This window comes from Chiroxiphia lanceolata, chromosome 9 (genome assembly GCF_009829145.1).
Source record: "Chiroxiphia lanceolata isolate bChiLan1 chromosome 9, bChiLan1.pri, whole genome shotgun sequence".
NCBI lineage: Eukaryota > Metazoa > Chordata > Aves > Passeriformes > Pipridae > Chiroxiphia > Chiroxiphia lanceolata.
The window spans coordinates 5492090-5519052 of record NC_045645.1 but is presented as its reverse complement, the minus strand read 5'-3'; the positions used below and the strand labels follow the sequence as shown (position 1 = coordinate 5519052).

At 49.0% G+C, this 26963-nt stretch overlaps 3 protein-coding genes across 4 annotated transcripts; 2 read left to right on the top strand and 1 right to left on the bottom strand.

The window, feature by feature from the left end:
* Positions 1–325: 325 nt before the first annotated feature.
* Positions 326–11114, top strand: LOC116790690 (vitamin D3 hydroxylase-associated protein). 2 transcript variants are annotated; one of them, XM_032695888.1, is made up of 15 exons: positions 326–660; positions 1648–1761; positions 2078–2221; positions 2563–2696; positions 3016–3222; positions 3739–3779; positions 4388–4512; positions 4878–5003; positions 5714–5811; positions 6272–6371; positions 6601–6644; positions 7241–7280; positions 9408–9516; positions 10412–10557; positions 10852–11114. In XM_032695888.1, the coding sequence occupies exons 1-15, from the start codon at positions 451–453 to the stop codon at positions 10978–10980; spliced, it is 1767 nt and encodes a 588-aa protein (XP_032551779.1). In that variant the 5' UTR covers positions 326–450; the 3' UTR covers positions 10981–11114. The 2 variants fall into 2 exon arrangements, with proteins under 2 accessions (XP_032551779.1, XP_032551780.1); XM_032695889.1 differs by lacking the exon at positions 10412–10557 and having other exon boundaries at positions 451–660.
* A 2968-nt stretch (positions 11115–14082) lies between these two features.
* Positions 14083–26046, top strand: LOC116791024 (fatty-acid amide hydrolase 1-like). The gene is given in 9 exon segments (XM_032696667.1): positions 14083–14216; positions 15088–15237; positions 15329–17301; positions 18165–18244; positions 18960–19085; positions 20143–20214; positions 20689–20797; positions 21052–21197; positions 21382–26046. Coding segments are annotated over 7 exon segments (906 nt in total). The 5' UTR covers positions 14083–14216; positions 15088–15237; positions 15329–17054; the 3' UTR covers positions 21508–26046.
* On the bottom strand, positions 22497–26318 carry NSUN4 (NOP2/Sun RNA methyltransferase 4). Its single transcript, XM_032695890.1, has 6 exons — positions 26202–26318; positions 25063–25466; positions 24751–24914; positions 24448–24602; positions 23695–23819; positions 22497–22923 (listed from the first exon to the last, which is right to left on the bottom strand). Exons 1-6 carry the CDS (start codon positions 26301–26303, stop codon positions 22650–22652), a joined length of 1224 nt encoding a protein of 407 aa, XP_032551781.1. The 5' UTR covers positions 26304–26318; the 3' UTR covers positions 22497–22649.
* Between the last annotated feature and the right edge of the window lie 645 nt (positions 26319–26963).

The window sequence follows — 26963 nt, the reverse complement described above, 5'->3', positions numbered from 1 at the left end:
CTGCCTGAGGGACAGGGATGATGGCCAAGCACCTCTAGTTAATGAGTGTAAATGTTAATTAATTAATAGATGTGGGTATGGTAGCGATAGCCCAGATCTGGGCTTTGCAGGCACTCAGCTTTGTGTGCAGCCAGGGACAGCAGCAGACAGTGGTTTAGGGAGACATACAGCTGGGGGACACCCCAGCCTTGGGGAAGCTCCCCCAAACTGAGTAAGCTGAGCACATGGCTTTGCAGCCTGACTCACAGCACTGCTCCAGCAGGCAGACCCTTTCAAAGTCCATGGTCTAGAAAGTCCATTCCTGGACTTTGTTAAAGCAACTCTGCTTCAGAGCTGATCCTGCACAGCAGGGCAGTCACAAAGTCTGCATTTATCTGCCCTCCTGAGGAGAAGGTGGGAGACTCAGGTGTCTGCAGCTGGACTCGAACCAAAAGGACGGGGAGAGAAATCATGACCCAAGAGCGACTGTGGCAGGTCCTGGACCCATCGTGGGGGGACCCTCGTGCCCTCTCAGCTCTGCTCTGCAGTTCAGCTGCAGCTGTCGTGCTCCTGAAATGGCTGGGACGCAGGCAGGTCCAGCAGAAGATGCATGAGGCGAGGAGGTCTCGGGATCTGGCCCTGGAAAGGATGGAAAAGGCAGCTCGCAGGTTTAAGCAAGAGGTAAATTTGGGGGAAAGTGTGTGTGGGAGGAAAAAGTTATATTTTGGATAACCAAAGAAATGGGGGAGCTCTGATCAATCCCTCTCTGAATGGTGGTTAGGGTACATGCATGTTTTCCAGCGTCACCAATCCGATGTTTTTTAAGTGTCATGGCCCTCCATTGTCATGAAAACCCCTCCCATAACAGACAGTGTAAAGGAAGTATTTCTTAAAACAGACCTGTTGAGAGAATTCTGAGTATGAATTGGAGCTTGGGACCTTCTCAATCAGATCACCACCCCAGACCTCTCTATGCCCTTTCTCCTCATCAATCCCCACTGCCAAGCCTTTCCTCTCCCATCCTCCTTACCTCTTCCCCTCCGTGGGGACCTGACTGCCCCATCACCCTCAAAGTACAAGGGGGCTTCACATCCTTCCAACATCTGCACATTAGTGACCAAAAGCCATTTCCTCCTGCCCATGCCCAGGTAAAGAAGCACCTGGATTTTAGGAGGTCAGGTACTTGGGATTTGTCTTAGACCCATAATAAACACCTACTGCTGTTCTTCTCTTGGAGGGGAGGTTGCAAACAGCCCACACACTTTTTTTTCCCATGTTAATGATAAATTTTGTAAAACTTTAGCTGGTTGAACTGCTATTCAGTGAGTTAGAGTTAGAAGAGCGGTGAAGGCCTGTAGGAGAGTAAACAGAGACAGGTCAAACCGCTCTTACAGGTTCACACAACTCTCCAGTGTAGGAGCAGTTTTCTCCCTGTTTTGATCCTGGTTTTATGAACTAAGACTCAGCAAATTTCCCCGTCAGCAAATTCCCTGCCCCAGCACATGCAGTGCTCTGTGGGAGGTCTGCATTTCTGCAGGGCATTTCTTCTAAAATTTTCCGTTCAAGGTGATTGCTGGGCAGATGTTAGAACTGGGTATTTGGAGCCTCAACACCAGCCTTTTCTTTTGTTTTTTTTTCCCTCTGCACCCAATTTCCTACTCTTTTTAGAACCCAGGCACCCAGACCACACATATCCTCTCGCTGACAATGATGGAGCTGGCAGAGAAGCTGAAGGAGGGGTCCCTGTCCCCAGAAAGTGTCCTCTACTCCTACATGGACAAAGTGAGTGATGCTTTCAGCATGGAGGACAGTGGGACTTTCAAATTAAAAACCAGCTCATTTTCTGAGAGAAGCAGCAATGCTGGGGATTACAATTTGTCAGTACTGGGATGTCTGAAGAGTGGCTTACAGGCAAGTAAGTAGGACAGAGATCCAGGGCAGAAAATTATCCCAGAAAGAAACACCTGAAGTTTATAGATAAGATCTGAAAAATAAATGCTGAAGGTTTGAGATTGAATTTTCAGCTTGAAAACTAAATATAAGTAATGTCTCCTTCCACCCATTCTTCTGTCTTGCTGCTCCTCTCTGTTCTGGAGAGGCTTTGGAGGTGAATCGGGAGGTGAACTGTGTGACAGACTTCATTCATGGCTGTGAGGATCAGCTCCAGAAACTGAAGAAGCAGAAGGAGAAGGGGCTGCTCTATGGCATTCCCATCAGCATCAAGGACCACATTAACTGCAAGGTACACCCCTGATTCCCCTGCCTCTTGGTTTGGAGCTGGAAACAGGCCAGGATGTCTCATCCTCACCTCAGAACTGGCTAAGAGTTCTCTGAGACAAGAATCTGGATCAAATATTGTGGGACCAGCAAACCTGCCTTTCTTCTGATGAAATCTTGTTTTCTTCAGAAATTTCTAACCCGCTCTGATCGGGTTTTCCCTGAGGTAGTCAGGTCCTGTTCTGCCTCTGAGAAAACTTAGGTGGGAACTTTGGAACTGTAACAATAACAGACATAAATCATGATGCCTCCTGTGGCAAACAGGATTTCTCCTGTACGTAAAGAGCTTTGTTTCCCATCCCCAAGGGCCACATCTCCTCTGGAGGGATGGTGAAGTTTCTGGGCCAAGTGAAGGAAGAAGACAGTGTCATCGTCCATGTTCTAAAGCACCAGGGGGCAATCCCCTTTGTGAAAACCAACATCCCACAGACGATGATAAAGTAATTGCACGTTTGCCTTCATGAAAACACTATGATACATGACTCTTGCTATCACAGAGAGTGTGGGCAAGCTCCCCCCTTGTCCAAGCTAATCATGCACATTGAGTTAATTGCCTCCTTATTTCAACCTGAACTGATTTCTCTCGTACTTGATGCCTCTTTCTCCTTGAATTCAGCTGCGCCAACAAATCTACTTCATGCTGATTCTACCTGCTGGGATTAATTCCACTCTCATCCCTGTACAGATCCTCTGTGCCCTGTATTTATGGTTTGCAGAGACAGAAGTACCTCACTCACCTGGTGATCTTCTTCTCCCCAGCTACGACTGCAGCAACCTCATCTTTGGCCAGACACTGAACCCTCTAAACCACCAGAAGAGCCCCGGGGGCTCCTCGGGAGGGGAGGGAGCTCTGATCGCAGGGGGCGGCTCCATCCTGGGCATAGGCTCAGATGTAGCTGGCAGCATCCGCCTGCCCTCCAGCTTCTGTGGGCTCTGTGGGCTCAAACCCACAGGCAACAGGATCAGGTACATCCCAACTTCTGTCCTCTTCTTCCACCCAGTGTGGAGACTGCAAGGTGTCCCCCAAAGTGCATCAAACTTTGCAATAGTGTCCATGGTTTCCTCCAGGCTTAAGTTAGCAGCTAACCTGCCCTCGTGCCAGCTTGGGCTAAAGGCTCTGTTAATGACACAAGGTGACTTCTACCTGTTAGCACAACAAAGACTTATTCAGTTTTTAATAGCCCTGACCAAGAAGCTGAAAGCAAATGCTACAGGGTCACCTCCTTTTCAGGTATTTTCCAGCCCTTGCTTTGCTTGTAAGAGTTTTCTGTTTACCAGAGGTGATTTGTCCATAGATGAGGAATTAGATGCACCAGGGAAAGGAGATGATTAGCCCCTAGCAGCTTACAGACCATGGAAGTTTTTCTAGCCTAGGAAGTGCAGGACCTTTTGCCCTACTAGATGTTGACTGAGGGCAAATGGGAAGTTTGCAGCTCAGTGTGGTGACCTGCTGCTAATCTGCTTCTCCCATTATGTTCCCAGCAAACAGGGTGTCGTTTCTCCTCTCGTAGGAATGCAATCAGGTAAGTCCATCCTGATGACATGTCACTACTGTCAAACCTTTGCTTCTTACATCTCCTACAACTGAAAGGCCAGCAAGGGTGCTTGCTATGTGTCTCACGGCCAGTCAAACCAGTGACCTATGAGACCTGCCATGTGTTACTACCTTTTTACACCACTTACTCTCTTCTGGATGGTGGCAGGTGTTTGCTGAATCTGAGCAGAAATGAATCAACACCTGTCCAGGCAATGCAACCTGTAGCAGGAGAGGTGTGAGATGCACATCCCAAAGGCCTGGGATATTTCACTGGAGATGTGCCAGGAGACTCTGCCAGCTTCAGCTGCTGCTGGGCAGCATTGCTGTTGGCAAGAAAGCTGCAGCCCTCCCTCCTTGTGCCTGCAGAAGCCTGGCCCAGAAGGTCAGCCTTAGTAGGCTGCCCCTGCTCTGAGACCGACAGGTTATCCCTGCTGGACTTCCTTGTACGCTACACTCATTCCTCATTCCTCTCCCCCGGCCTGACTGAAACTCTTCCCTGCTGGACCCCTACCAGTAACATGGGACAGCACCAGCCCACCTGACTGCAGTGACAGGACCTTTGTCCCTGCAGTGACAGGACCTTTGTCCCTGCAGTGACAGCGATGCTGGGGCCGATGGCGAGGGACGTGGACAGCCTGGCCCTGTGCATGAGGGCGCTGCTCTGCGAGGAGATGTTCCAGCTGGACCCCACCGTGCCCCCCATCCCCTTCGATGAGGAGGTAATCCCATGTCTCTATGTTCCCAGCAACAAAGTGAGACCTCAGGAGGTTCCTATCTGGTTTCATGTCCCAAGATAGCAAAGGATCCAGGGAAATACGTGTTCATATGGACAGAGGACACCCAGCATGAGTGACTGAAAGAAGCAGCCACACGGCAGGGTTGGCAGGCAGGAGGTGGTGTCAGAAAGACCATGCCAAGGACCACTGGTGCAGACCTGTGTTCTGGACAACACTGCTTTTCCCCAGCCCTATTGTTCCTATCATTCCCCCAGCCCAGGAGAGCTCAGCTGGTGCCTCCCTGAGCCCTGGGAATGGTCCAGTCCTGCATGTGTCATGTGTGTAAATCGTGGCTCCTCCTCTCACAGGTTTACACCAGTTCAAATCCTCTTTGCATTGGGTATTATGAAGGAGATGGTTACTTCCAGCCCTCACCCAGCATGAAACGGGCCATCCAGCAGACAAGAAAGCTCCTCCAGGATGCAGGGCACACGGTGGGTTTCCATGCCTGTGGTTGCTTGGAGCTGTTACCCTGCTCCTTACAAAGTTTGGACAAATCACTTTCCATCTCCACTTTTCCTGCCTGTAATAGAGGAAGGCAAATGCAACGGTTTATTTCCCAAACTGAAGTGATCTTGTTTATATTTCTGGCCTAGCAGACATGATAATTATTTTAAGATATCTCCAAGTCACCCCAAGCACTGGTTTTTTTCCATCATGTTTGCTGTTCCCATAAATATCAAAATCACAGCAGTTTCCATGATCCCTCATCTACTAAACACAGCTTACAGACTTCTTGGTGGGTAAGTGGGAAGCGAGGTGGAGCAGTTAAACCCCCAGGGACTTCTTTTAGCCTAAATTATTCTGCAGTTCTACCAGTGGGGATTTCTCTATGGGAGCTGTTCCAATGATGCAAATTAATTTTAAAAAAATTGATGTTTTGAAGGCTCTAATAATTTTTCTCTAACATGTGGAGGAGTGGAGTCTGTGCCAGGTCACAGTAAGTGTTTATGCCTTGGAAAGGACAGCAGGCAGATACTGCTAACCCAGCTCCCTTTGAAAATGGGGTCTTGCTGTCCTACAGCAGCAAGCTTCCCACTACTTTGCTTCCCAGGCATCTCACTGGTGAGGCAGGGAGGCTCACAGAGGGCTCTTTGAATCATTCATCTTTGCTGCCTCTTGGACAGGGATGGTTTCCTTGCAGCTTGTTCCCTTTGCACCGCCCAAGATTGACTACATGGTAGATGAGCTGTTCACCAGAGGGATTTTCTCGGATGGTGCTGCTCACCTGGTGGACTGCTTGTGAGTAAAACCCCTGTTTTGGTGTGAGCTGTGAGACTTGGCAATATATACTATAGCCAGTGGCTGCATCCAGAGTGTTTATATTCTTGTGGGTGCAAACTGATACAGGAGCAGGAGAGGAGCAGTCTCTGGAAGGATGAATTTAGTGTGGCCAGCAGCCAGTTCACATGCATGGATAACATGGTAGATACCCAGCCAGCCACTTGCTCACTTCAGGGTGAAGCAGGCCCCACTGCAAAGCTCTCCAGAACTTTTAGAGCACTGATGATACAGGCAGTGAAGTACTGATTTATCTGTAACATTTGCTGTGAGCATCTATTGTTCAGTGTTTTCCTTAGAAACAGGCAGATTTTGTCTTTTAGCGAGTCCCTTCCAAGACAAACTCTGCCTTGGAAGCAGTACTGCTATTGCTGTAGCTCTGGCACAATGAATTGTCCTTTTTCACTCTCTGCCCTTCCAGCAAAGGAGACATCGTGGATCCCAACCTGAAATCCCAGTTCAATACTTACAGGCTTCCTGCTCTGGTGAAAAGGATCTTGGCTTTCATTTTGAAACCCATAGTAAGTGTGTGGACGTGTCTCATTTGTGTTATAGGAAATCAGCAAGGTGGGAAGGTTTCCATGTGCAGAGAGGTAGGGGAGTAAAACCACTTCACTGGAAACCCTACCAGTTCTTCAGAGCCAATTCTGCTAGGACAAGAAGCGTTCCCAAAATGGAGTCACATGGTAGCCAGCTATTTCAGCCGTGTTGTTGTTGACTAACCCCAAGTTTTTCTCTTCTCTCCAAAAGTACCCACGAATTGCTCGAGATCTCAGTGCTCTCTGTGGAGTGGGGTAAGACACACTGAAGTAGGTCTAGAGAAAGTTGATGTGCTTGGATGTCCCCACCCATACGTGCAGGTAGATGCCAGGGCTGTGTGGCACAGGCTGAGCCAGATGAATATGGGCTTCCTCTGCACCACCTGGTCTCAGCACTGTGTTATCCAGGGCTGTTCAGCCAGGGGTTATTTTAAGAGCTTAAGGATCTTTTTAGTGACAGAAATCAGCACAGGGAGATACGGGAATCCACCATCAGGTGGATTCTGGTGCCCAGAGCATCACGTGCCAAGTTAATGCAGAGGTCCCTGCATGCACATGCACTGTGGTGTGAGCTACCTGCACCTCCAAAAGAAGGAGAGACACACCAAACTGGGAGCAAGCGAATTTAGGAGACTGCCATGATTTCTGTCTAGGTGTCCTGGCATGGTTTAACATAAGCTCTTTTGATGCACCTGTAAGCACATGTGAACCCAGCTGAATCAGCTGGATGATGCCGTAGCTTTTTCCCAGAATGGTCATGCAGTTTTCATAAAAATGGGCTGTCTAAGCATTTTCCTAATTCTTTTCTGTTGCCACAGTCACAAAGCTGATTAATTCTGTCACTTTTCCAGATCTGCCAAAGACCTCTGGGATCAGCACGGAGCAGTGGCGGTAACGTGACTCTTATTTCCCTTTTTCCTTACTGAATGTTGTGAGAGATCTCTAAAGTTTCTAAGCAATTGCTTCACACTCAGCAAAGCATTTGGGGTTGGAAACGAATCATCATCCTTTGCCCTGCATTGTCTAAGCAAAAATAGCATAAGAAAAGTCATTAAAAATGAGACTTCATTTTTTTTTCTTCTTTCTGTCTCTCGGTGCAAATTCCTTATTTCAGACATTAGGTGATACTGTCACGAGCTAAGGCCATGCTTGAACGATCAAGCAGAGACAAAGCAGGAGTTAAAAATTGTGGTTGTGAACTCTGTAGAATCTAGGACAGGAAGCTTTCTCCTGGGCAGCTGTGTCCAGTGCTGCCCACAAACTGATCGGGTTCCTCTTTTAAACCGTTTGAGTTTTATGCTTGCGTTTGATTTTATGGACTGGTTCCTCTCCTCCCTGCTCTGATGGTTGGAAACTTTCATATTTCCCGTGCTCTTTATTCCCTTCCAGTTTATCCTTATTTTATTTCTGTCCTTGAGTGTAAATAGCACCTCTCCTCTCTGGTATTTTCCTCTGCCTCACTCCTATGTCTATTTATAGAGAGCAATTGTATCCTCTCTCAGCTGGTGTTTTACAAGGCTGAAGAGGCTGAGCTGTTTTAGTGTCCACCCTCAGGGCAGGATCTGTTTGCTGGGACACCCTCACAATCCTCCCTGAGGAGAAACATGCCCCCAGCCTGCACCACCCAGCCTCTATCAGTGCCAGTCACTTGATGGATGAGCAGGCTGCTCTGACAAATTAGAGGGCAGAGGAAAAACTCTTACAAAGCTGCCTGGTCACTCCCACACACTGGTGGGAGTGTTTGGAAGGAAATGGATTAGGGGTTTTTTTAAGGTGAAAACAGATTCCTCTCCCACTCCCCCAAAAAAAAACCACAAAAAAACAAAACCAGCACAAAAATACACACAAAAATACACATGGAAAACCCAAAGAAACAAACAAAAAAAAAAACCACCAAACAAACAAACAAAACAAAGGAACACCCTCTCTCCCAAAAAAAAAAAAAAAAAAAAAAAAGAAAACTCTTTAGAAGGTTTGATGGCTTCAAAGATATTTTCAGTTGCTTTTGTTCAGTGAAAAAATATTCACGTGTTTTCATCTAGTGCAAACAAGAGCCAATTCAAAACTTTTGGCTAGTGACCAGCTTTTTTCTCAGAAAAAAAGAAAAAATAGGGTAGCTACACTGCCAGTATTTCTTGGAAACCCATCTCATTTGTTGAACTTTCATCAGGAAGAATCTCAGACTGCAGGTGGAAATTGAGTTCAGGCTGAAAAACAGCCCCAAGGCCAGGGCTTTTGTGAGAGATGTGGAAGGCTCTTGTACAGAAAACTTGGAGTGAGACAGTTGTGCACAACAGGGACAGGACCATGGGACATGTGTCTGTATGTAACCAGATTATGGCTGCAGGAACAACTGTACTGTGGTCCCTCCACGTCTGTTTGCTAAGACAAAGTGGAACAGCTCTTTGAGGATGGATTAATTTGTTGCCTGATGTTCAGCAAAGCTGTAGTAAACCAAACTACAAACCTAGGTCTCTCTTGGATCTGCAGGACAATCCTGAAGCTGTGCCTCCTGCGTTGTGGGGGGATGTCCTGAGGCTTGCCTTGCTGTCTCCTGCTGCCTCTTTTCCTTACCTGTATCCCCTCGCAGCATGAGAGAAGTATTTGTGAAAATATTTTGGATTCATGTCTTTTAGAACCTTCTATCGAAATAACCAAATCTTTTAGGAAATGTGATTTTTAGTCAGCCAGACCTAATTCTTCAAACTGCTGTTGATCTCCATTCAATACAATTCAAAAACAAAACTGTTCATGGGAAGGATTGGGTTAATGCTTGACGAAATCAAGTGAGAAATGCACACCTAGCATTAATGTCTAGGTCTGGGCAGCACATGGTATTCTGACAGGAAACCTAAAGGAGGAAGAACAAAGGCCCTTTCAAAGCACAGCTCAGATTTTATCTTATTTTTTTAGTTGTATCCAGGAAGGTTTTTTCCCCTCCTTTTCCTATGTGTCAGCACTGACCTGCCACTGCTGTCCAACAGACACTTTTGTCATCTCCTCTATCTTTCCTCCCAGGTTTACCGCACGGAATTCATTGCCAAATGGAGGAAGCTGAGGCTGGATGTGATCCTTTGTCCTGCCCTGGGGCCAGCCTTTAACCACGGCTATGCTGGGAAGCTCTTTGGTAAATCTCCACTGAGGTGTCTCTGGGTGCATCCCTGGCCGTGTTTGTGGGCAGAGCTGGAGCAAGATATTTTGGTCTCTTGGACATTCCCCAAACCCTGTACATTGCTCAGTTTCCCTCTGTGGAAGAAAGCAAGGGAGAGGTCACCTCAGTGGGTCTTCTCATTCCCCCACCTCATCTGAGCTGCTGGTGTTGGATTATTATGGGGCAGCCATTAGTGACACATCTGTCCCCAGTTGTACATCAGTGAGTTTCCCCTCGTTGTCTGTCCTGTAGAAAGCCCAAGAGCTACTCTTGCAGCAGAGAGTGGCAGTGAGGAGTGGCTGTCAGAGGGGTGATAGACTTTGGTACAGGGCCAGGCTCTTCTGAATGCAGCTGTCTCACATTTCCCAAGACTTCGCAAAAAGCAGAAAGGCCCATTGCATGTGACTGGCAGAAAAAAGGCATTTTTCTGTAGCTTCCAGCAAACAGTCAGGGTCCTCCATCTCCCTAGCAATGACCTTTTGGGATCCAAAATCCCCAAGACGATGTTAATATAACTGGACAACAGGAATATCTTGAAAAGATAGCTGAGACTTTTCCCCAGGGAGTAGGAGATATAGATGCAGACTGTGAATCGGATCAAATACCCATGTCTGTCCCTCCCAGAGCAGATCTGATCTCCACATGACTGACAGGTGAAGGTGTGCGTCTCTCTCTGGTCTCAGCAGCCATGTGGCCCTCAAACCTCTCCATCAAAAAAGTCCCTTTGAGGCAGCATGTTTTCAGGGTCTCTTCAGGTCCAGCCACTCCAGATTACAATTCCTGCAGCCCAAATTATCATCTGAAAGTCACTGCTGGCCCCGCACACTGAATTTTGCCATTTTGCATTGCTCTCATGTGTGATCTTTTCCAGCTGCGACCTCCTACACCAATTTATACAACGTGCTGAACTTCCCTGCTGGGGTGGTGCCGGTCAGCACGGTCACGAGAGCCGACGAAGAGGAACTGAAGCATTACCAAGGGCACTACAGAGACCCTTGGGATAAGAGGCTGAAAGAGGTCAGAGGGGAAAAGGCTTAAATCATAGAAGAAGGTTATGACTGGCACAGTGACACCTCTGGGACATTGTCCCGATGCTCGTCTACATCTCCTGATGAGAGTGGGAGCTGGTTTAGCCATGCAGTTGGCATTCTCTGTGTTACTACCCTGTGTGTGGCGCTGCTGCAAGGCTGGTGTACGTCAGCCTGACAGCTGTCCCCTTGCTTGTCTTCCTCTGCCTTCTCTTCCCATAATGTCTTGTGCCTCCCCGGGTCCTCTGGTGCTCTGACTCAGCACTGCCCTTAACTTTTGCAGGCTGTGGCAGGAGCTGTGGGGTTGCCAGTGGCTGTCCAGTGCGTGGCTCTGCCGTGGCAGGAGGAGCTGTGCCTTCGCTTCATGAAGGAGGTGGAGATGCTTGCCCACAACACAAAGAGAAATGTGTGATTTCTGGGAGCCAGCCTTCACTGTGATGACTTTTCATTGCCTGCCCTTCACTCCAGCCACCTGATACAAAAGTAGATAGCAAGGCTCTGAACTAATATTTCAATAAACTGGCACAAAATGCTGTTTAAAAATAGAAAAAATCTCACCCCTGTCTAAGTTGTCCTTCATTGTTAAACTGAATCAAAAAAGCAAAAGGAAGCAATGAGAGTTAATGCTGTAACAAAGGAACCCCATGACAATAGAGAAAAAATATCTGTTGTATGATGTGAGACCAAACAGCTGTTTATTGCAATATTTTACTTCCAGCAGTGGAAAGGAGCAGATGATTGTGGGAGAATATAACCTGGTAAGTGCAGAATTCCCTCTCTGGCTGTGCCATTGGTTGGCTAAGAGACTTTTTGGCAAAGACTTGCAGTCAGCCCATCGGTTTAAATAGCTGCCAGGAGAGCTCTCCTCCACAAACTTGTTGGTCCCCTTCCTGAACTCATTTGCTCCCTTGATCTCCACATCATCCAGCAGTTTAATTGTTCAGGGAGTAGTGGAAAGCTTAATATTCTGTGAGAAATGGTAACTGATCTGTCTTCACTCCTATTCCTCATCATTTCTTCCAGTTAAACAACGGGAAAAGATGCGGTTTTATTGCCTATAAACACTTCAGGGAAAACTGAGAAAGCATTTCTGTGTCTACACTTAGGCCACTCACACTGTTTGGTGTTTCCAAAAACACCGTGACAACTGTGTGCTGTTTCTTGACCCATCTTTTGCTCTCAAGGTGAATGAAGACACTGGAGGGAAAGGCGGGAGTGATGAAGCAGATGCCTGGAATAAGCAAGTGTGTGTTGAAACAAGGCGTGTGTTGAAGCAACGCATGATCATTAGCAATGATCATTAGCAATGATTCCTTCTCCAAGCCTTCATATTTCTCCAGGCACCAGGGCTGGAGGCAGTATTTTCCCAACAGGAGGACAGAGCCAAGGGGTGACAGTGCCCTTGTTATTCACCTGCCTCCCTGGGGCAGCGCAGGGATGCTGCAGTCATCCAGCCACCTCCCATGGCCACAGGGAGGTCTGAGTCACACAGTGAGCGTGACACAGTCACGCAGCCTGACTCACCATCCTCTGATCCCCACACAGCCAGGAGAAGATCCATGGCACAGCCCTGCTCCAAGGAGATGCCCTGACTCTGCAGGACTGCTGCTGGGGGCACCACCCATGGAGATCCTGCTGCATGACCTATCTCAGGCCAGGAGCAAAGGTTTTTAGCTACCCTCTCATAGGGAGGATGGGACCTCACCATTAAACAGGTAACCTGCCCAGGTAGTATTCCTGGATAGATCTGAGCATGCACAGACCTTGTTTTTCAAGGAAAGGATAATGTCCTTTGCTTGTCTATCCCTCTGTACCTGTGCAAGGCTGAAAGAGTCCTATTTCTAAAAGGAATTTCCCCATGCATCCTTGCACTCTACATTCCAGCCGCTCCTTGTGGATGGCTCTAGAAGGGATTTACTGTTCCTCCCACTTTCCTTTCTCCTGCCTCCAGCCAGTCACTAGATCTCAGGATCCCAGAGCACTAGATCCGAGGACCCAGCACCCAAAGGGAATTTCTCACTGTGATCCAGCAGATGACTGAAGCAGAGTGCCTGGATGCTCTCAGCCCTGGTCTCAGCTCAGCTAAAGCTCTCCTGGCACTGAAGTGAATGAGGTGGAGAAGACGTGTCCAGAAGAAGATGGACAAGGTGTGAGGGAAACAAGTTTGGACCTGATTTAGGGGTCTGGTCAGGAACTTAAAGGGCAGGTAAGTGCCTCAGCTGGACAGAGAGCAAAGCACATTCCTGAGTAAAACTCGGGGCCCTTCTCAAGTCAGGTGGTCCACGATATCAGTTGTCACTGCTGCATAAATGTGGGGGGAAAGTAGGGAGGGTGATGCTGAGAGCAGTCTGGTGAGCTCAGGTGTTGAAACACAAGGAGAGAGAGGCCTGTAGTAGGGCAAAAAGTCAGGTTTTCAGGACAGTTCTTCTTCCAGACCTCCTCCGCTCTGGAGTAGGAATGTCAGCCCCTTCCCACACCTACCAGCAAAGTGTTATTGTGTTTCCAAGCCTTCTGCAGCTCCTCACCATGAGCTGTTGGCTCAGGCTGTGCAGCCCTCCCAGACCTGCACTGTGTGTTTGCAGAGTGCTTGTTCAGCTGCCTGGCACTGACCAAAGTCCATGCTTTGGTCTGTCTCAGAGAATTATGTACAAATGCTGCTTGGGCCAAAAGAGCTTTGTTTTTACTAGTTTCTTTCATCTCCAGCACAACAGTCTGGCTGTGGTCTTTGCTTTGATTATTTTTCCTCCTCCCTCTTGATTTTGATAAAAATTTAGATCTGCCTTCCTCAACCCATATTTCATTCTATGACTAGATAAATAAACAAGCAAGGTTGAGAGATTGAATCATCAGGCAATCCAACTTTTTTATTTAGTTTTACTTTACTTTGCAGGATTTTTTCTTTATTTAGCATATCACAATGTTACATAGTCACAGCATCAGGAGCAAATAAGACTCTCTAGAAAACTGATACCAGCAGAGCATGAGTTGTTAGAACAGGTCAGTTGTCCCCTTACAGTATCTGAAGCACACAGAGAGCTCTGTGATGTAGCAGGCAGTGACACAGGACATTAGGGACACAAACATTTTCAGGATCCCAGACATTCACTTCAAACAAGTTTCAAGGTGGTAGTTGAAGTAGCTAAAAGGACATGTTTAAAAGGGAGGTGAAGTGAAACATCTGAACATAGGAAAGCTCACCCTTGAAACACAAAAAAAAAAAAAAAAAAGAAAAAAAAAAATTGGGATTGGTACGTCCTTCAGTCTGAAACAGCTGTTTGCTGCACAAATCCTCATCTCACCAAGCACAGTCAGTCTCATTTTGTTTGTTTGTTTGTTTGTTTTTTCCTGCCACTGTTCTCCTTTTCACTCAAATCACCCAGCTTCCCTGCTGCCCTGCTTGCCCATAGGAGACCAGTGAAAAGCCCAGCTTCCTGCTGTCAGCTTTGTGCCCAGTCATGGAGCAGCTGGGAACATCCCAGTCCCTCATCATCAGAGTGCTGAAGGCTCTGCTGTCACTCAGTGGGAACAGACCCGTGCAAGACACCAGACATGATGGAAGAAGTAGGAATGCTCCTGGACTTCTGATGAAGAGCTAACAGCTCTCTACAGCATCGTTGCTGATCACGTCTCTACCTTGCTGGAGAAGTTGTAAGTAGGATCCATACAACCCACTTGGCTATGGAAAGGCTCAAGGAAAATAGTGCAATACTCACAAAAGTGGGAAAGATGTAGAGATGATTAGGAGAGAGAGCAGACCCTGCTGTCAGAGGTGTCATGGTTGGTATGGGAGGCCTCTCTTCCCATCCTATTGCAGTTTATTCAGGGAAAGCCAACAGGGTCCTGGCTGAGCAACATGGAAGAGCATTGATAGAGACAAACCCTCACCTCTCAACTGATGTTCTTGATTGTTGGAAAGGTGAAGATTTGGTAGTGGCAAGTTTCTTACCAGCTGTTATGTTCTGTGAGTGCTGGTGGAGTTGGACTGAAATTGAGGAGAGTCTTATGCTCCAAATAGATATTCCAGGCTGAAATGAGTCAGAAACTGGAGAGTCCCCAGAAAACATTTATTCAGCCCTCTGAGCCAACTGCAACAAGTTCTCCAGAGGGGACCAGCCCAAATCACTATGATTTCAGTATTTTGTGAAATGTCTTTAATATTCTTTCAGAGCAGCATAGTTAACATGCCTCATTTTGTAAATCATTTTGAAAAAGAGCACCAGAGTGTTTGGTTACAAATACATGAACACAAGATGCAGCTGTAAGGATTTATTCTTCATAATTTTAATCAAAATGGAGTCAAAGCTGACTTAAAAATATTTATTACCAATTTAGAGGGAAGACAGCTTAGTTATAAATAATTTCTGTCAAAACCCATTCTGATTAAGACCTGAAGGTGTTAATGGAGCGTGATGACAGTAAGTCAGTGTAGTTTTTGCTCTTGCAAGCAAAGATGGTGCAGCCTTTCCTGGGCACAGGAATAGTCTGTCTGACTTTGTCTGACTGCCTTTTTCTGGGATAGTCCACAGTGAAGATGTCATGGGTGCCACAATGAAATCCCAGCTGCTATGAGTTGACTCTTCTTGTGAAAAGTGTCGTGCATGGCTTTCATCTAAACACCACTGATGGGTTTGACCTGGATCAATTCAAATGACAAAAACACTGTGGACAAGTGAGTGTTGACCTGTAAGCCAGGTAGGTCTATCTCCCCTGCTATGGACTTGAGATTTAACTTTGGATATCCCTTTGCTTCCTTGCTTTAGGTTCCCTTGGATGTGTGGCCTTGTGGTGGCAGGAAGAGCCCTGGTTCACAAAGGATGCAGAGATGCTCACACATTGATGGGAAAAGGGGTTTCCTCAGCAGCATCCGGCCATCTGGAAATGCAGCTCTGCCTGCTGAAAATCTGCCCTTTGAAATGCCAAGTCAGTCTGGACACAGCTGTCCCTGCCTCTGTTAAACATTTGCTAAGTGTCTAAAGGGCAGGATCAGAGCACAGGTACCAATGTGCAAGTGGATGTGGGAGGCCAATGCCCTGACACTTCCCAGCACAGGGAAAAACCCCTCCCACATCTGCTCAGTCCATCACAGAGGTTCTGGTGCTGTCACACAGGCAAAGAGCCCACCTCTGTCTCAGGAAGCGCTTGCGTGGGTTCCTGGAGGCTGGAGAGGGCTCGGTACTGTCGCAGTGCTGACTCTGTTCACGTGTGCCTTCCAGAGGCACCTGCTGCAGCCAGCACCGTGGAGCAGGAGCTGGAGGGGCTGCAGGCATGTCCCCGTGCAGTGCCACAGCTGAGGAGGCATCCTCCAAGGAAGGTGCCACTGGAAGGGACACAGTAAAAGGCCGGCTTAATTTGTTACCACGCCGCTAACTCCCGTCAGCTCCAGACTGTTTCTGCAAGGACGCCAAAGACAATTTTGTTCAGAGTCCATAAATTTCCCTAGTTAAGAACTAAGCTAAGAACATTCCCTACTGACACAAATTGTGACAGAAAACAACAGTGAACTCTTATAACTGCTAAGAATGAACATGACAATGAAAAATTGAGCACTAGAGGACTACCTAGCCCTGAAGGGAGAGGCTCTTCAGCTTCCATTCCGTATCCAGTTCCACACTCCACTAGAATCTTGCAAAGTTTTGTAATGCACAATCCATAGCTGCCTAAATACTTTTTCAAAGGGAGAACCTGTAGGGAGCACCCACCATCCAAAACCAACAGAGAAGACTGCAGACAGACCATGGCTGATGTTGGCTGGGTTGTTGCCTTCAGCTAAGTGTGTGGCTCTTAGTGCTTGTAGTGAGAGTCATCTCTGCTGGAAAGATGTCAGACACCAGCTATTCCAATGTCTGGTGGAAATAGTTTGCTTCTGGCCTGCAAGCCTGTGGAATTTTCCACTCCTGAAGCAATACCAGCGTCATGGAGTGGAACGGCCTCTCCCGGTGCATGCAGACATCACGGCAATGCTGAGCACGGACCTCCTGCAGCAACCTCTGGCCACCATGGGAGCAGCATAAGGGATTTGGTGAGCTGAGGGTACCCCACAGCTGTGCATCCCCTCGGCATACATTCCCCATCCCTGTGCAAGGAAGTCTTGCAAGTTCAAGCTGTTTTTTCCCCTTTTCCCATTGTCCTCTCAGGCTACACAGGAAACAGGAGAACGGCTATTTCCTTGTTTCTTTTGTTCAGTTGATCCCTTATCCATTCCCAGTGGAGAGCTTCCCACAGCCCAGAAAGCCCCTATAAACCTAACACCCCAAGATTCACTGACCAAACGTCACCTTTTCCCTTTCCTGGTTAATCATTCTCCCTTGCACGCTCCACAGATGGCAGCTTTGCAGGGGTCAGCTTCAGACTGAACTATTTGAACTATTTGCTGACCCAAGACAGTGGTGCTGAGAGGAGGGACGGGTCTGGGGAGGCAGGAAAGGTCTTCCGCTCCTGCCTTGCTTTTCTTTCTCACTCCATCCCTGGAGACCCGAAGGCCACATCATGATCCAGCAGCAGCTGAGGCAGCTCCTGCCAGAGAGGAAGGTGGATACTTCTGCTGCCCTCACGCTGCTTGGCAGGTCAGTGGCAGCTGTGGTGGTCTGGAAATGGCTGGGCAAAAAGATGATCCAGAAGAAAATGGAAGAAGCTCGGAAAACCCGGGATGAGGGTCTGAAGAAAATGGCAAAGGCTGTCCAGCAGTTCAGGGAGCAGGTAACCCGTCCTTCTGCGGGATCTGAGTCCCACTGGGGTGTCTGCTGACGTTGGCCTTCAGCTCCTCCTTCCAGCTCATGCCCCCATAGCTTTTACAACAAGGAGATGTGCCAGCAGCCCCCAACAAGAGGAAAGTCTGCCTTGAGAGAAGGGGAGATCACAGCTCTCCTCGGGCTGGAGGAGATGAGGCGGGAGTCTAAAGCCAGGGGGATGTGAATTACTCACTAGGAAGAGGTTTTGGAGAACACAGATGATGAAGCACTGGACCTTCATTGATCCAAAATTCAGTTCTTTCAAAATCTGGAAATGTCTCTTGCCTCTAAGAAGTAAGAAAGCTTTTGCTTCTTCTTAACTCTAAGCTTACAGATCTGTCCATACCCCTACGTCTTTGCCCCTAAAACCTGGCTTCTGGATGGCTTTTGAATAATCTTCAAAAGAGCTTTCACTAGCATTCCCAGCAAGTGGGACCTCCCAACCCATCCAGCTGCCAAGAAGATGTCTGCTCTAACTTAACACTAATGAAGATAGGGCATTCACTGTCCCCTGGGAGCAACCAGGACATGACATGGGGATGAATGAGGTAGCTAGGCATCCAACCAGCATGGAAGTGGCCCTGAATTCCTACTGCAACACTCATTTCTCAACACCTTTTCTTTCTGCTCCACTTGCTTTGAATATGTACCGGATAAACCAGCTCATATTTTCACAGGTAACATACCTGGAGATAAAGCATACCCAAAGCAAGCCCCTAATACCAAGGCTAACTGAAGAAGGCTCTCACACTGTGTTTATCTGGGATGAATATTCCCTCCCTGAATATCCACTGATGGCTTCACTTGGACAGCAGGAGACTGGGTTTGATCCTGAGCTAGTGCACCTATGGAGTTGCATTTGTGTCAGGGAAGAGAAGGAGCATCCGCCTGCCCTCCAGCTTCTGTGGGCTGTGTGGGCTCAAACCCACGGCAGAAAGGCTCAGGTGGGTGCTGGGGTCTGCCCTTCCAACCCTGCTAATTGCCAGACTCAGCCAAAGGGGAAGGTACTTGGCAAGTACTTGGAAGAAACAGAGAGGATGGTTCTTAAGGGGTGGCTTGCTTTGCTCAAAACCTCTCCCAGCAGACAGCATGGTTAGATTTTGTGGGAAATGGACAGGTTTTCCCCTGGAGATAGAAGTACAAGGGGGTTAAAGTGGTTGAATAATGCCAAAATGGGACATTTTTGGTTAAAACAAAACTAAGATTTGTTGGGATTTCAGTTTGAGGGGTTTTTTCCTTTTAGTCAAAATTTCTCGTTTCAGATAAATCAAATACTTGAAGTAATTTCCTCCTGGTTCTGGTCCTGAACTGAAGGCCCCGCTGTGCTATTCAAGTGTATTGGGAATATCTCCCAATTACTGAAATGACAATATACTTCTTTCTTTTTTTCCAAAAGCCTGTCTGGAGTGACTGGCCCTGTCAATGGGATCCTGGCAGGTACAAGAATTTTTAATTGCTTTTCTCTATATCCTGTGAAAAGCCCTATGTCCTCCTCTAGGCCAGAGGAAAACCTGAGACAACCAAGACCTATCTGGAGTCCATCTGAAACATCCCACCTCATTGCCTGCCCACCCCTTGCAGCAGCGTGGCTGTGCAGAGGGGTGGATCAGTGTTTGGCACATCCATCTGCTTGATGTGAGTATTTGCTCTTCTCCCATTCCAGTTCCTTGTGCTCTGGGGGCCGATGGCGAGGGACGTGGACAGCCTGGCCCTGTGCATGAGGGCACTGCTCTGCGAGGAGATGTTCCAGATGGACCCCACTGTGCCCCCCATCCCCTTCAACGGGAAGGTAAGTCCTTAACTCAGCAAGCCCTGGTTCCTTCCAGGGTGCTGCACAGCTTCTTTAAGGGTCCAGTTGTCTTTACGGTACCGGTTTCCAATAACAGCTTTCTTTGAGGGCACAATTCATAATTATTAGGGGGGAAAAATGGGCTAATCAGTAGTTATCCTGTCTGCCTCCTCAGTGGGCATGTAGCTTATCAGATTGAGAGAACACAGAGAAGAGTGGAGGAGGAAGGCAAACAGCTGAAGGAGGAAACAGCTGAAGATTTTTAGGGGAAGATGAGACAGGATCAGAAACTGCTGCAGCAAATAATTGAGGGCATTTCCTTTCCCTCTGCTGCAGACCAACTTCAGAAGGTTTTTTCACCTCTGTCCTTTGTAGCAGTGATTGAATCTACTGGTGTAGAGAGGCTGTGTTCTCTCTGAAGAGTGAGATGAAGGAGTCTGGAGAGAAAGGCAAGGGTAGACATTTGGGAAGGGGAATGTATGGAAACTGTAAGCAGCAAACTAGAAAATTAGTTACTCCCTAACACCTGGAGCTTTTGCCCCTTCTGCAGTGGGTGTCAGCATGGGGGCAGATCTACCCCCAGCTGGGTGGGTGTCACAAATGAGTGGTTTAGGTCACTTAAAGAATCACTGTCAAAGGCATTGGAAAAGGGGGCAATACCTTCTCCTCTAAGTGTCCATATTTGGGGTGGACTGGATTTACAACAGGCTCTGACCTGCTCTCTGCAGGGGTTGTCCTTCTATCCGGGACATGGCTTCAGCCTTTAGGCACACAGCTCCCTAGTGCTGCACTGCCCTTAGTGATATCCTGGCAGGACTGAGGGATTTGGATAGATAAGGTCATACAGGAAGCCTGTGGAAGAGAACGAGTACTAAATCCAGAGTACTCATCAAAGAAACCTTCTCTCCAGCACTTCCAGACATTTGCTGCTAATTGCTTGGCCAGATGCCAAAGGAAACTTTAGATTGTGAAAGCTGTATTGTTTTAAGTAACTGCTAAAATCACCAGGGCTTATCAACCCAGAGGCCTATTTAAGCAATTCCTCCTCCTCTTAAAGCTTAAAGATGTTGCTATGATTTCCACTTGCAGGTCAGTGAAGGAGATGTGGAATCATAACCATCAAATTCAGGTATGTTTTGAAGACTTTCCTCTCTGGCATCTTGCTACAAGTTGAGGCTTTATGGCAAGTGCCAGGTTGGAAAGTCATCGGTTTGGAATGGGGTTGTGCAGGAGAGGAGGTGCTGGGGAGGAGACAGGACAGAGGGAAAGGCACAAAAGAGAGACAGGAATGGGTAGATGGGCTTTTGGGTCAGCCCAGACAGGACTTCATCGGTTGCCCACAAGGCTCATGCACAAACATCCATGTTCAACAGTCCCAGCACAACAAAGGCTGTCCTGGGAGAGGGAATGGCTACAGAGGGACCTTTCCAATTCCTAGCCACATGCTGTAGAGGCAAACACGCATTCCTCTGCCTCTTCCCTCGAGCACTGCTGACTGCTGCTGCCTCCTCAGTTGTGCCAGAGCCTGGTGCACGCCCTGAAAAAGCTGAGATGCCCCAGGCATGGGCATGGGCTCCGTGTCATCTCCCTTCTCCTCCCCAAGGTGTACCGCTCCGAGTTCATCACCCAGTGGAAGGAACTCCATCTGGACGTTGTGCTGTGCCCTGTCCTGGGGCCTGCCTTCACCACAGGATACCCCGGGAAACTCCTCAGTAAGTGAGTCTGGGACCTTCCCAGGAGGGACCACAGTGGTTGAGACTGGAGAGAAACGACCGGTACCAGGGAGCTTCACCACCCACCTAAGCATTTTATGGGAATTAGGAAGGAAAAGTAACGACCATAAAGCTATCTGAGCAGGTGGAGACAGACACACACTTCTCAGGGGCCTCAGTGAACATGGAATGTGTAAGCTTGAAACAAGACAGGAGGCTGTGAATGGCTGGATTCTCTCTTCGGCTGCTCTCAGCTGCCATCTCCTCCACGATGCTGTACAACATCTTGAACTTCCCTGCTGGGGTTGTACCTGTCAGCACAGTGACAGAAGCAGATGAGGAAGAGCTGGAGCTTTACCAAGGATGCTGAGATGACCCCTGGGACAGGAAGCTGAAACAGGTACAGAAAGTGGTGGAGCACACTGATGACTGACATTCAAGAAATAGTTTCACTCGAAGAGCAGGGCTCAAACCACAACCTCCCCACTCTCTGGGATGAGCCACGTGCCTACACCAGGTTTCCAGAAGTTGCTGGAAGTCTGAGCCCCCGGGGTAACCCCTCACTGCTTGTGTGCCCACTGCAGGCTGTGTCAGGAGCCGTGGGGATGCCCGTGGCAGTGCAGTGCCTGGCCTTGCCATGGCAGGAGGAGCTGTGCCTGCGGTTCATGAAGGAGGTGGAGACCCTCAGCCGTGAGAAGAGAGGGGCATAGCCCCCATGGTCCCCTCAGGACCAAAGGGACAGCACTGCATGACTGCCAGTGGCAGTGCAGAGACTACAAAGAGGAGGGAAGGAGGAAGGAAACACCATTTCCTGACCTCTCTCCTTGCCAATAAGCACGGATCCTGTAAGGAACCAGGATGCCATGCAGAGAGCAGGACTGGCTTTAAGCTGGGTTCAAATGATGATAAATTTATGCACTGCACCTTCCTGCAAGGATGGACATGGGTGAGTTTTCACGCCTTCACCCCCATTTCCATCGATGCTGCCCCTTGCAGAAGCAGGGTGGTGCTGAGAGAAAACGGTTACAAAATCTCTAATACTTTCTTGTTGACACTGGAGTAACTTCATATGGGCTGCCCTGTGAGGGATACAGCCATGCCCACCCTGTCCATCACTGTATTTTCCTCACAGAAATAAAAATGTAGCTATTAAGCAACTCTTATCATAAACTCAGTAATCATTCACTGATGGCTATGGTTCTATAACTAGTTACTATTCAGAATCATACAAACACCTGCCCCCCAAACATTAAATGGCATCTTGCATAGGAGCATTCACACTTTCCCACAGCCTTCCTGTCTGTGAGGGATAGCAGCAGTCACTGGCCTTTCCACAGCACCAAATCTCCAGCATCACAAACATATTTTCAGCCTCACAGGAGGGGCATTCTTAGGAACCTCTGATTTCAGGACCTCAGGCTGCTCTTTCTGAAGGCAGGAGATAAGCAGAGACAGATGCAACTCATTTATGCAGATGGTGAGATCTGGGACAAAGACTGAGATCCCCAGATGGTGTTTGTTAACCCAAACCTGCTCATGTAGGATCAAAGCAGTCAGACAGGAGGGAGAAAGCAGCACCCACACAGGGCCATTTATCCTGCCCCACACAGATGGATAAATCGCTCCCTCTGATAAGACCTCTCTTTCCTAGATTAAACACCTCAGTCTCAAACACATAAAATATTCAGGAGACTTCACAGCAGGTCTTTCTCATTTATTTTCTATGTCTGCAGTAAAAAAGCGGACTTCCTTTGGGACATTTTAAAAGGAAAAATAAATACAAAGCAGTTGTACTTTCCCTGGAAATTTGGGATATTTCCTGACAGCAAACAGACATAGCCTGTTGCCCCTTCTACATCCGACGTAATTTGCAGAAATACATAGGTCCAAAGTTGGCTGTGAGGTGAGGCAGAACAAGCTCCCCCAGCCGGCAACCTGAGAAGAAGGAAAACGTGTCCTGGAAGAGCGTCCGAAAGTGGCTCAAGTCCTCAACGTGGACACTGATGTTAAACTGGGTTTCTGCAATTTCTACCGCTCTCTCGACCACACACTCGTTCTGCAGCGGGGAGAGGGAGCACGTGGAGTACACCACATCTCCTCCTGGCTTGGCAGAGAGGATCCCAGCCCTGCAGGCAAGATGAACACATGCATTGTCACAGGAAGAAGAGGAGTGTGGGGCACAGGCACTACCACCCACCAAAACTGGGAAGCCAGCAGGTGACTCATAGGAAGAGACAGACAAATCTTGAACTCCACAGACTCAGCAGTCTGTGCCACTGCAGCGTGAGGACTGTTTTAGGCCAAGGCAATGAGTCAAATGGATGCTTAGACTGATAATGAATTTAACATGGGAGAGATGCTACTGGAGAGCAGCTGGAAGGTATAACCCTGCAGTCATGTCCAAGGGAATGGGATAAGAGCATGTAGAGGGGAGGAGATTCTTGCAGTACAAGCACTGCTATGGGACTCTCTGTTTCCTTATTGTCACAGCACGGTGAGTCGATCCAGCCTTCCCAGCAAAATGGGGTGATGAAGCACCCCATGTGCTGGGAGATGTGGGCACTCAGGGATCCTCCAGGGCTGATCAGTGGGATCTGGGAGACCATCACCCAAAAGGACAACACAATATCTATCATGTTCCTTAGACCCTTCTCCCTAGCTCCTACAGCTACTGCTGGGGACAGGCAGGACCTGTGATCTGACCAAGAATATTTGCACCTTCTTACACTTATATTATGCTTTGATGCATTCCAACTATTGCTCTTCCAGAAAACTACGCACGCTTCCCACATTTCCCAGTTGGGGACAGACAAAGTAAAAAGAGGTTTCAGTGCTGGCCATGGAGAGCTACGACTGTAACACAAACAGCACGAGCACACAGCATCGAGCTCACTCACATCAGCAGCTGCAGCTGCAGCATGGGCAGCATCTGACGCTCCTTGGTTCGCCTCTTGTGGAAGATGTTGTTGTCCTCCTCCATGGCAGAGTGCCTGTCCGTCGTGCAGGGCACATCCACCAGCACCTGCAGCAGCAGAGATCCCTGTCAGTCCCATGCCCAGGTCGAGCTCAGTGAGTCCCCCTGTGCAGCTTCCCCGTGCCCACCTCCTCCACCCTCACCACGCACAAGCAGCTCCCGGTGCCTGAGCACGGGTGTGCACCACACCGAACTGTAATCATCTGGCTGCTCTGGCATTTTGGGAATGTGCAAACAGTCCCAGAGATGGTGGAAAACATCTCACACTTGCGCATGTCCTCGTTTAATGTTCCTCCTCTGGGTGTCTGCCTGGAAGATGTCACAGAAGCACACATGGCCAGTGCTCCTACAGCAACACCTCCCAGAGCATCAAACCCAGCCCCTGAGGCTGGACATGGCTGAGAAAACAGAATTATGTAATCTTCACACCTAACCCCTTCCAGGTGATGGACAAGAACATGGTATTACACAAGCAAATAAAAGTACCACTCTGAATGCACATATGCACCGGATCCTGAAGGAAGGGATAGCAGGAGGAAATATTATTCCCTATGTGTCTTAGTCCTCTCTCTTTCTCTGCATTTCAGATTGTGGAAAACTACACAGTTATACTGTAGGATAAGCTGCTGCCTTCCTCAAAAAGAGGGTTTATCTTCACCGGTTCCCAATAACCTACCTTATGGAAAGTGTCACCTTCCACATCCTGCCAGTCCCTTCCGTCGTAGGACGTGACACTCACAGTTTCCCTGACTTCTTTGGGAACATACTTATGAAAGATCTGGTGCAGCCTCTTTGTCCGGGAAATGGAGACATCGTTGGCTGCCAGATGCCCTGCAGGGACACAACAGGAACACTGGGAATTGCAAAAACACACCTGATTCCCAACTCTTATACTCAGAAATTATTTACAGTCAGACATTAATGAGCACAGCACGCTCTTCCAGCTCTGTTTAAGGATGGAGAACAAGGGAACACCCACCTCCATTTACACAAAGCCCAGTCTGCAGCAGAGCCAGAGTCTTGCCACCTGGAGCCGCACAAAGGTCAAGGACAAGGTCATCCTGCTGCACATCGAGTGCAAGGACGGGCAGGAGAGATGCTGCATCCATGAGATAATAACCAAGGAGCCCCAGAATGTCTGGCCTGGAAATCACCAGTTTGTGTAACACAAGCAAATGTGCAAGGGGAAAAGAAAAGAAAAGAGCAGTTGGAAGTGAGGACTGGGATGTAGGGAAGCAGCAACCCCCAAGGCTGGCAACGAGAGTGGGTGGTCTGTCCAGGGATGTCTCACCGTGCAGGGCAAAAGCGTGTGATGTCACCCCTGGGGAAGGTGTAACACTTGATTTTGGGGCTGATGGAGGCACGAAACGGTGGCGATGTCTCTGCCTGTATCACAGTCCTGCCCTGAACACAGCCCTCCTGGGAGCCTCTCACTGCTTCCCTCGCAGCCACACCCCGCTGTGATTGCTGTGCCTTTTGGAGGGCTTCGGAAACGAAATCGGTGGCATTCAGCAGCTCCAGCTCTTGGGTGACGTGGTCGACAGCAGAGAAGTTGTTGAGGAGGGCGCCGTACTTCTGCTCACAGAGCAGGCCAGCACGGACAGAGGGCCACAGCTCCCCCAGGTGCAGGCTGTAGCTCGTGTCGAAGTGGTGCAGGGCCAGCCGTGTGGACGGGATGCGGGGGGCCGTGGTAGCCTTGGGGGGAAAAAATACCAGAGACATTAAAAGAAAAATAGCTCGGCATCCCAGTACCTCCACCCAGCCTCCATGTTTTTCTGGGAGAATCCAGCGCTGGATTCTGTGCTGCCAGAAGTCGACGAGGCCTTTCCACTGCCCCTGAAAGTGGCAGGGACAGGTGAACCCCTACATCCACAGGCTGGTGGTGGCCCGGAGAGGGTTCAGGAGTACAAATGTGACAGGACTCGAGGAAAAAGCATGAAGCTGATTCGGGAGAGGTTTAGGTTAGATATCAGGAGGAGGTTTTTCACCCAGAGGGTGACTGAGCACTGGCACAGGCTCCTCAGGGAAGTGGCCAAGCCTGTCTGAGTTCAAGAAGCGTTTGGACAATGCTTCAGGAACATGGTGTGATTCTTGGGGAGTCCTGCACCGGGCCGGGAGTTGGACTGGACGATCCTGATGGGTCCCTTCCAACTCGGCATATTCCATGATCCCACGAATGGCCGAACGATTCCACGATTCCATGCATGGCCGAAAGGGGCTGGGTGCACGGGGTGGGCTCGCGGGGAGAGAGAACGGCCGCGCACTGAGCAGCGGAACGAGGGTGCAGCGAGAGGGGCCAAGTGGGGAGGTCAGAGGGGGGAATGGGGTGCAAAAGGGTGAGAGGGGAGAGACGCGGGTGCGAAGCAGCGCGGTGGGGGTGCGGATGCGCCGGCAGCCTCGTCGGGAAGGGACCTCCCCGACCCCGCTCACCCACTTCTCCTTGTGCCGGTGCCGGCGCTGCCCCGCTCCCAGCACCGCTCCCGCTCCCCGCCGCAGCAGCGCGGCCGCCGCCCCCCCGAGCAGCGCCGCCATCGCTCCCCGACAGCGCCTTCCGGGGCGGGACCCGGGAAGTGCTCCCGGCCAGGAGGGATGGGGCTCTGGGAATCCGGGTCTGGTGGCAGCGGGCTGTACCTAAATGGCCTTTGAAGTGCCTTCCAACCCAACCGTTCTGTGGTTCCGTGATTACTCGCCTGGGTTGGGGCTGGGAAGGATCCAGCAACAGACGGGCTTTGCAGCAGCAACAAACGCGCGCGCAGCTGGACCTCGCACAACAAAAACTCCTGAAAGTAACGTTACCCTTACCCCAATAAAAATCTGTTTCAGTCCTCTAGGGATTAAGATTGAAATCCACCAGCAAAAAGACTATGGACTACTACATGGGTAGAGAACAGCCAAGTTAAAAAGGTGGCAGGTTTAATTCCTCTTGGAAGAACAGCTGAGAATTTTTCTCAGCCCTGTGACGTGCTAGTTTTTCTGCTACTGAACATCCTGCTCACAAAAGGAAGAGGAAGAGCACAGACAGGACAGTCCCAGGTGCCCAGAAGAGGCTGGTGACTCACAGAGAAAGGCTTTATGTCCCCCAGGTGACCCGGTCAGGGTTTGAGAAGGTGAACCAACACCATACACCTCCACAGCCACGTTGTTGGTTTCCTGGGCAAGGAGGTAAAGCTGGCTGCTGCCAGGAGGCAGCAG